This window comes from Halyomorpha halys, unplaced genomic scaffold (assembly GCF_000696795.3).
Source record: "Halyomorpha halys isolate HHAL.00 unplaced genomic scaffold, Hhal_1.1 Scaffold78.1, whole genome shotgun sequence".
NCBI classification, from domain to species: Eukaryota; Metazoa; Arthropoda; class Insecta; order Hemiptera; family Pentatomidae; genus Halyomorpha; species Halyomorpha halys.
The window spans coordinates 843,276-852,535 of NW_027108467.1; the positions used below are offsets into that span (position 1 = coordinate 843,276).

The 9,260-nt window shown below is 33.1% G+C and overlaps 1 protein-coding gene across 9 annotated transcripts in view; it reads left to right on the plus strand.

Annotated features, from left to right (window-relative positions):
* The window catches only part of Tlk (Tousled-like kinase), a 277,166-nt gene that overhangs the window by 142,214 nt on the left and 125,692 nt on the right, over nucleotides 1–9,260 (plus strand). For 5 of the 9 annotated variants that reach the window (XM_067046796.1, XM_067046794.1, XM_067046797.1 and 2 more), the window contains one exon: nucleotides 8,219–8,251. The exons of the other annotated variants lie outside the window; for them this stretch is intronic. In XM_067046796.1, the coding sequence (XP_066902897.1) occupies nucleotides 8,219–8,251 (33 nt within the window). The remainder of the gene's footprint in view (nucleotides 1–8,218; nucleotides 8,252–9,260) is intronic. 9 annotated transcript variants of the gene reach the window in all.

The following is a 9,260-nucleotide window of genomic DNA, read 5'->3' on the forward strand; positions in this document are numbered from 1 at the left end:
TATTTTAGTATGTATGAGATCATTCATCAATATTACCTATTGCCCACAACTGTGTGGCAGATTGTAATATCTATCAATAAATAAATCTATCAAATTGAATCGAAAGCTTTTTAAAAAGGAATATTTCATAAAAATCTTGGGGTCTTGAACTATCAGGGGCCTTCTTGGAAGATGTAACCAAAATAAGGTGACAACAATAATGAAATTAATTATTATGAATCACAATAACATTTTTTCCATAATTTAAGATACATCTTTTCATACCTTAAAATATTATCAACAAATAAAAAAAATGCATTCCATTGAATCCAATTCCATGTATTAATGTAATTCAGCCTCCAAGGGTGCTGAATTACATCGGAATTCACGAGGATTACAGACATTTTTGCACAGGCAGTTTCCCACCACTGTGGTAGTCCCCGGGATGTTTATCGACTGTTAATTAGCTTTGATTTAAACTATTTTTATCGTAAATAGGAAAAAATAGATGAAAGATGGTTGAAATGAAAGGGTAAATGTAAATATCGGTATGGATAACCTATAAATTCGAAGTTAATTTAATCACCCAAATATATAATTTCTCCATTAATCAGTGTCTTTTTTACAATAAATAATAAACCATTACTGCTAATGGGCAGTATTTGAAACAATTTATTTACATCCAATCGATATAATTTTAAAATATACAATCTAAAAGTTACTTATTGAAATTGGGTAAATTATTTATATTAATTAAAACACGAAGAGCATAAATATTTGTCTGATGGTAATTCTAAAACAATACTAGTGTGTGAATGGAGCACAAGTGTTTGTACTAACGCCATATGCTTTTTTATCCTAAAACCAATACTCGATGAATTGGCCACAAATTAGGCCGAATTGTGCCATCCAATCCACACGCTTGCGAATTTTTGATAGTTTGGCAAATGTGTAACAGGACCACAAATCATGATCAACCGATTTTGATCTGTTATATGAATCGGGTGTCCTTTAGGATATACCGCGCTGTTGGGACAGGAGACGCTTCGAGATAACTGGATCTTTTGACCGAACCGGTTGTTGGCCATTGCTGGTCCCCACATCTTACGATCTAAGTGCATTATTCATTCTTCTAATCCATTGTTATGTGAAGGTACATTATCCCTACATAGTTCTTATTTTCGGTAAGCTGGTCGATGAATTTTTACAAAGGCATTAAATTAAGTACTGTTTTAGCTTCCAAGGTTGTTTGAAATCGATGACTGGAGTGGATCATTGTATGTAGCATGGGCGTACCCAGCGGAGCTAGGAGGGTGATTACGTGCTAGGACAATTATGTATAATTTTCTTAAAATTTAGATTTCATTCGCCTTTTCCGTACAGCTACTCCCCTCCTCCCTAGAAGTAAAAAAAATATTAATTTAATAAATCATTGTTTCCGAGAAAATACTAATTGTTATTGCTAATAAAGCACTGAGACAATTACATATAATTTTCTTAAAATTTAGGTTTCATTTGCCTTTTCCATGCTGAAATGTCACAGCCTGAGATAGGCAAAAATTAGCTTTAGTTGAAACTAATAACTAAAATTGCCATGAATGAATCATTGATGAATAAATATCGTATCCATGACAATTTTAGCTATTAGTTGTATCTATAGTTAATTTTTGCCCATCTCTGCCCTCCCCCCAGTTTTGAACCTGGGTACGACCTTGGTATGTAGTTATGTTCACATTCAAACCTTTGCTAAAACTATGTAGTTAAAGGTGCGTCTACAGCTCTAGCGTAAATCTCTAAACACGATGAGAGTGTGAAGTAAAGGCTGATTATACATTTTCGCTAATTAGTATTGTTTGAGATCTGCTTTCAAAAAGACCTTTATGATCTCCGTGTCTTGAATGTTTTACTGCCTTCAGAATTACAATTAACTCTAGTCCAAGATGTCATAGTTTTAAATACTAATGATCTGGTGTTAATAAATTATTTAAAATGTTGCCAATTAACTTCACGGGTTTATTTTTTATTTAATCTAGTACAAATGTAGGTTTACAAAGAAATGCCCGAGTGAACTGATGAAGAACTATTATATGATGAAAATATTACCGTCTTGTTTTAAGTTTCCTTTCATTATGCCTCTATTCATTTTATCTCGTTTTATAACAGAAATTGTTTCAATGGAAGGTAATGGCCAAGTTTGACGTTCGCCATGTTTGTCTGGTGTAACAAACGAGCCTGTGGATACCGACGTGTTTGTTTACTAGGCCTATATAGATGTTTAAGATTTGCGGCAAATGGCAAATGTTTGGATCCGGCTTAAAACGTTCCTCAATACATAATGGTCAACCAAACAGTCGTGTGAAAATAATATTCAAGTCCCAGCAGCCTGTGATTGAGTTTAATTCAGATGAGTTGGACTGAGCGTGGACGGACATCGGGATTGAGTATTAGTGCCGCCCTATCCGGTCTCATTGTTTTCACTTTTACCAGGGCGGGGCGTTGCCCCTGGCCGCGGCCATCTTGCCCGGCAGGTCCCACACGGTGGAATGTTATGTACTGATTGGCAACGCTGGCAGCCTCGCTAAGTCGAAGGCTATTTCAGAGTCGAGCGGGTGCCATCGTCAGCCTTTGTTCTTGAGCGGCTCTGGAGGATACTCTCCTCCGGGCTGAGGCTCACTATGTGGAATGTTGTGGCTGAGCCTTTGGCTTATAAGGCACGAACGCCTCTCGGCGGTTCTTCACCCCGAGCAAGGTCACGTGGCCTCTCGAGTCACTATTGGTCCCCTAATCGCCTAGGATTTCTCTCCACCAGTGCCTCCGTCTCTCGGAGAAACATCTCCTTGTTTTCCTATTTCTACAACTCGTTTTCACTTATGGTGAAAAATAATTATTCATTATTTTTTTTTATCGGTACAAAAATTATTAATAATTGTAAATTATTAATAAGAATGGTGATTATTATTATTCCATCTTTATAATAATAATCCACCAGGCCGCGCCTCCTAACTCCCGAGACCGACATCACTGTGTTGTCTACTAAGCAATTTTTTCAACCAACAACAGCCTCTTTCAGTTCTAAGTATCCCTAAAAGCGGTGGGTGCTTTTAGAAGTTGCTGTTCTCTTTAGTAGTTGCCCTAAACTGTGGCATATTTACCCCAAGGGTACTCCGGGACCCCCTTATCCTTCAATAATAATTATAGAAACTGATTTACTAGTTTATCAATGATAATTATAGAAACTGATTTAATAGTTTATCAATGGTAAGTATAGAAACTGATTTACCAGTTTATCAATGGTAATTATAGAAACTGATTTACCAGTTTATCAATGGTAATTATTGAAACTGATTTACTTAAATAATTTTTATTTTAACTTAAATTTACTTAAATCATTATTATGTTTTAATTGTTTAGAAATTAAAATAGCAATGAAACAAACCACCCCCTCTTAACTTCAAATAATGTATAGTATTGCTGGTAAACAAATTAGTGATTAATTTTGGTCATTTTTAAACCAATAAAATAGCCTGTTATAAGTTTCTTTTGCTGCTAGTGTTCGCAGTCGTGGTGTTTATAGAACTTATAGAAGTTGGAGCACTCTTTATTGTTAGAGGACAATAGTCCCTTCAGTTATCCTTTCCTTTGACTGCCATCTTTACCCCATTGGCCCTCAGTAGCGTTTACCACATAAATTAAAACAGATGAGCTACGAGAATTACGATTACTTTACGAAAGATTGACACTGTTACAGATTAATATGAGGTAATTGGGGGGGGGGAGGGAGAGGGTGCGGTCAGGAAATAAACAAAAATATATCTATTCATCCCGACTTTTCGGCCTAAATTTAAGGTATTCTATCAGGGCTAAAAACTAAAAAGGTATAACAACCTTTTTTTTTTGTTTCTCTGAGTGATGGTTCTTATCTCTTTTTTTTTGTTTTTTTAGCCCTGATGAAGGCCTGAAATAAAGGTTGAAACGTTGGCATAAATAACTAAGTTTTTGTATGTTTGTGTTTTTTTTGCTGACCGCTATTAAAAAATAACAGTAGTTTGATTGTTATTAAAGTTTGTACTTTTATTTATTTGGAGGAGGGAACTCCTTTAGTGTGCTTAATGAAACTTATAGAAGAGGTATAGAGATATCTAAGTTTGAAAAACACTGATGTATGTCAGTTATGTTATTTCATCTTCGAAACAACAGTAAAAACTACAGTCGTACATGTTTGTATAATTGCAAACTATTTCAATTGCTCATTTGTTTCCATTGCTGAAACATAGCCATTTTTACAACAGAAGCTCACAGCCCAGAGGTGCCAATTCCCCTCTGTATGCTCCCTATCCCAAGATATGTTCTCCTCAATTATACGATAAAAAATATCCATATTTTTGTTTTTCGTTTAAGTAGGTGTGTTAGTGTTTTTTTCCCTTGTCTTCCCTTGTTTGAATATTCCCACAAATTGAAACATCACGAAAATGTGGTTCTCACTCCTTAAAAAAACCCTGTTATATTGTGCCCCCCTCGAAAATATCCCCCTTCATCACACCACTCCCCTTTTGGGCACCCATGTTAAACCCTATCTACTCAATGGATTGCTTATCAGTTATTAATCCTCTATGCTCTTCAGGTGTTCACGCATCAAAAATAAAACGTTTACCATAAAAATCACTCCATTCTTTGAACAATTACAAAATTCAAGTTAAAGAGTCATGAACTCTTTATTTGACATTTTTTCTCATTTGGTCAGGATTAATTATCTCACAATTGCAAAGGTTTTTTTATATTTTACTAGTTGACAGTCTTTTGCTAAATACGGATAAAAAATACATTTTTACAGACCAGTTAGAATTCGAATTCGAATTTTTCATATCATCGTTCATAAAATATTTAAACTCGACTTTGAACCTATCCTCTATTTTAGAATTCATTTATTAGATTGTCCAGGTGAAAAAAACTTCTATTTCGAACATTATCAGTATCTCAAAACTTCAATGTTTTTTCTCTATCATGAAAATCGGCTAAATTATATTATATTATATTATATATATTTATACTATAAGATAGTAATGTAATAGTAATTTAATAGTTAATTAATGTAAATTAATAATTACACGATAGTAAGGTTGTAGAGCTTAGTAACGAGGGGATCCCTAAAATGTTAATAAACACTGAACCAACGGGTAAACATCCGAGGGGTAGACCGAAACATAGATGGGAGGAATGCGTTAAAACTGATTTAGTAGAATTGGGTTTGGAGAGGCATCACTGGAAGGATGTATTCAGAGAGCGTTTAGTGGTATCAGCATCGAACCTTTGGGTTTGTTAGGTCTTCGTTATTATTATTATTATGTTTATATTATTATAAAATGTCTCAAAACTAATCAATATGTCAATGGGAAGTTTTTTCTCTTTCCTGAAAATCTTCTGTATTTGAAGGGGCTGTTTTTGATTCTACGCATCTCAATTGATTTATCAATCCTTTTGGGAAAAATATTTTCAACACCTTGTGAATAATTTCGCAGATAATATTCCTGCATGACTTTGCGTATTTGTATTTGTATTTATAGTTTTAGGAGTATAACTTGAATTTGACGCATGGGATTGAGATTAAGGTGGACTATCCCGAAGAGTGGAATCCAAAGGTTGAAGGAACGGTGCTGAAGTGCACATGAGCGGGGCCTAGCTCTCATTGTAAGAGTAGAACCGGCAACATGGCTAGTTACCCCACCTTATTTGCCGTTGTGAACAGCCGAGTAACTGGTCACTTGCCAAACCATCAGGCATCCTCTTTTCTTCCATGATACACCTTGTCTCTTAAGGTCTCCTTAAGAGGGAAGCTCATAAGTTACCCTTACATGTTAAGGTCTTCATCTTATCCTAAATGTTAGAATTTGAGGTCTCCTTTTACTACCGCAAGATACCTCTCGGTATAACCCGGATGTATCATTCTCATTAGGCTAGTAAAATTAAATAAAAAATGGCAGTGTTTGGAAAAAATTCAGGTAAAGGTGAAAATTGTTTCAATCGATGTATTCTGCCTCAAACGAACTAAGTTTGCCCTGATATCTGTGGTGTTTTAAGCTTTTGTGATAAGTTATCATTAAAAAAACTAATATTACTACGAAGTTAAACGTTATAAACTACTTTATTGTTGATTTAACTAGCTTTAATTTGAGTTCTGGCAGACATCTATACGTTTTATGGTTCCTGAGATATAGATTTCTCCTAAATAAATTCACCAACTACTACATTTTTCATGAAATGTTGCTATTTAAAAAACATTTCTCAAGAACTATTGAACGTAAATAGCTCTATTACGGCTCATAGTTTTGTAAATTTACTCTACTTTAAACGATGTACTCTTAGGGTTTTCAGTTTTGTTGGTAGTTTTAAAGATATAGAGCTCCGAATGAAAAAAATATATTTTTTTTAACGTTTGAACAGCCGCCATTTTTAATCCCTCTACCTATACTTGGCAGACTCATAAATATCGATTAGTAATTAAATATAGTTTTTATTAATGTAATAATTAATTGGGATGGAATAAATGACTTTTTTTCTCCTCGGCCTTTGTACTATCTTATTAGAGGCAGAATACATAGATTAAAACAATTCCAACTTTATCGGAATTTTTTTCAATCAAAATCATAATTTTACTTGACATGTTTTAGCTGTTTTGAAAATTTTATTTTTTAGTAAGCCTAACCCCTTTCATCTTAAAAGAATAGTTTATTTTCGAGTTATTTATGTGAGTGGTAAATGCAGAGTTTCATTGTATTAGTAAGCGTTTTCCCAACGGCGGGTACTGAGGCGGTGAAACGGACCTGCCGTAACAAATGCAGTGTTTTCGAAATCCTGCGGTTCAAGGAACTCCTCCTACATCTCTCTCTCTCTCTCTCTCTCTCTCTCTCTATCTATCTATCTATCTATCTATCTATCTATCTCTCTATCTATCTCTATCTCTCAACTCTTTGAAAAATTATTGAACTGTGACTTTATAATTTAGTTATCACCCTACCCTGTCTGTTAAGGCAATACGGGTGTCGCAGCAGTGGCTTCTACAATCCTGAGGATCTTATCAAAGTTCTTAAAGAACTTCGCAGCTCTACTTTCCAAATCGAAATATAGCTTTGGGAATTTTTTTGATAATGAGTTTATGTTTGAGATTATTATTTTTGGTTTGTTTTTTTTTAAACTTTGCGAACCTCTATATTGTCTCAAATTTAAATTCCTGGGTTTAAAGTTGGTATAGGTATTAGTATAGTATAGTTTTTTTAATATAGAATCTTACTAAGATAACATTTTCATATGGACTGACGTAAAAACTAATTAAATTTACTTTAAATTGGTTCTTTATTATTGTTCTTGTTGAATGAATGTTTTTGACAATATTTAACAAAATAAAAGACAATTAATGATAACTGTACTGGAAGCTATTGGGTTGTACAGAGCTCATGTTTTACATTATATCGATTTAAAATTAAAATTTAAAAAAAAAACAAAAAAAAAAAACTGAAAACTATCCTGTGTGCATAGTTTTTGTGTTAATTTCTAACAATCCTGGATTTCGTCTAAAATCCAATATATCGTTTTAGTTTCTACAAAGTTAACTTTTTTAAGTTTCTATAAAACTTTATGAGCAACAGAAGTATGTTTTGATTATCATTAGATGTATAGAATCAAAATTTGATTGTCAGTATAAAGAAAAGTATTGTTGAACTAATTTATTAAGTTGATCTAATTAAAGGATTTGATTAATATTTGAAGGATTACTATTCAATGATATTATTTTAAATTACTATTATTTACTTCTAACAGCTGAGTGGGTGAGTCACTTACTATTTCTGGGACACATTCAGTCTTTATAATGTGGTTGAACCATCTTGAATGGTTTAGGTGTATAAACCTGACTGTTGAGCTGGAATTCTGATTATAGTCTAAACGGGAAAATATGTCTTTGAAGGCGGTAGATTTCGGCACTAAACAAGATGTAAGTTATAGATTCACCTGTTAATTGGTGGCATAGGAGAATTGAAGAAATTTACGCGTTTTTGTTTACTTGATTTCTTTCATCGCGTGGAACAGACTAAACACCATTTTCGTTGCTCAAGAAACAGTGTTCCCTTACCAAGTATTCGACCCTTGACCCTTCTTTTAAAATTTATATCTTTATAATATAATTGTAATTTTTATTATTTTTTTTTTTGGAGTGAAATTTAATCTTTTTTTTTTCATTATTTCCCAGGTGAGTGTTTTTCATCCAGCTATTCGCTATACCGTAAGTAATTTATTGCAATATTAACTTAAAGTAATATTCTAATCTTATATGTAATATAAATCATTTTATACTGGGTCCCTGTATTATTGTAGAATTAAATATATCAGTGGCAGTGAGAGTATTGTAGTGAAAACATATCACACTCCGGCAAGAACAGTGGTACAAGTAGTATGGTAGTGAATATTTATCTCAAGTTTAAAAGAGACTTCATATTACTTTAAGTTCATAGGCTGAATTTTTTTTTTCCCCTGAAACTGTTCTTGTCTGGGTGTCATATGAATCAATATAACCTGTTCAAAAAATACTTAATTCATTTTTAAAAGATCACTTAGGTGTAAGATTACCTATCAAAAATATTTTTTCTTCGAATATTACCTCAAAACATATATGTTTTCCACATATTTGGATAAAATTGAAATTAATAAATTTATGAAAATTGGAACTTCATTAAGATAAATGATTCTGGAGTTGATTAGGCGTTTATTTTCCTATTGCTCAAATGATTAATCATTTTTTTTAATTGAGAAATTGCCCCATGTCTTAGATTTTGTCTTTGGATTTTTTTATTAGTTGAATATTTGACGGTAAATTTTTCCTCCTATTGAAAGTACAGATGCTTTGTATTCATGTAAGAATAAAAAAAAAAAAGTCCTAATCGAAAATCTTCATTCACGTTTTACGTTGTAGACATCAAGGAACAAATTTGAGTCCTGTCTGTCTGTGGTCGAATTTCTGTATGGGCATAATAGGTTGGAGAATAAAATTTTAAGGGTTGTTCCCATCATCTTGTTAGTATCAGTTTTAACCAGATTTCATTTACTACTTTAGCTTACCCATGCGTACACTTTTCTTTCTGTGATCTCCAATATTTCAAAAATGGCCCTTCCAATCTGCTCCTAATTTGGAGGGAAGTTGGGAAGTATTGAAAATATGGTCCTGTATTGATTTTATCGGTTTCTCTCTCAGATTTTCACCTACAACGATAAATCAAATTATTAAAAATAACAAA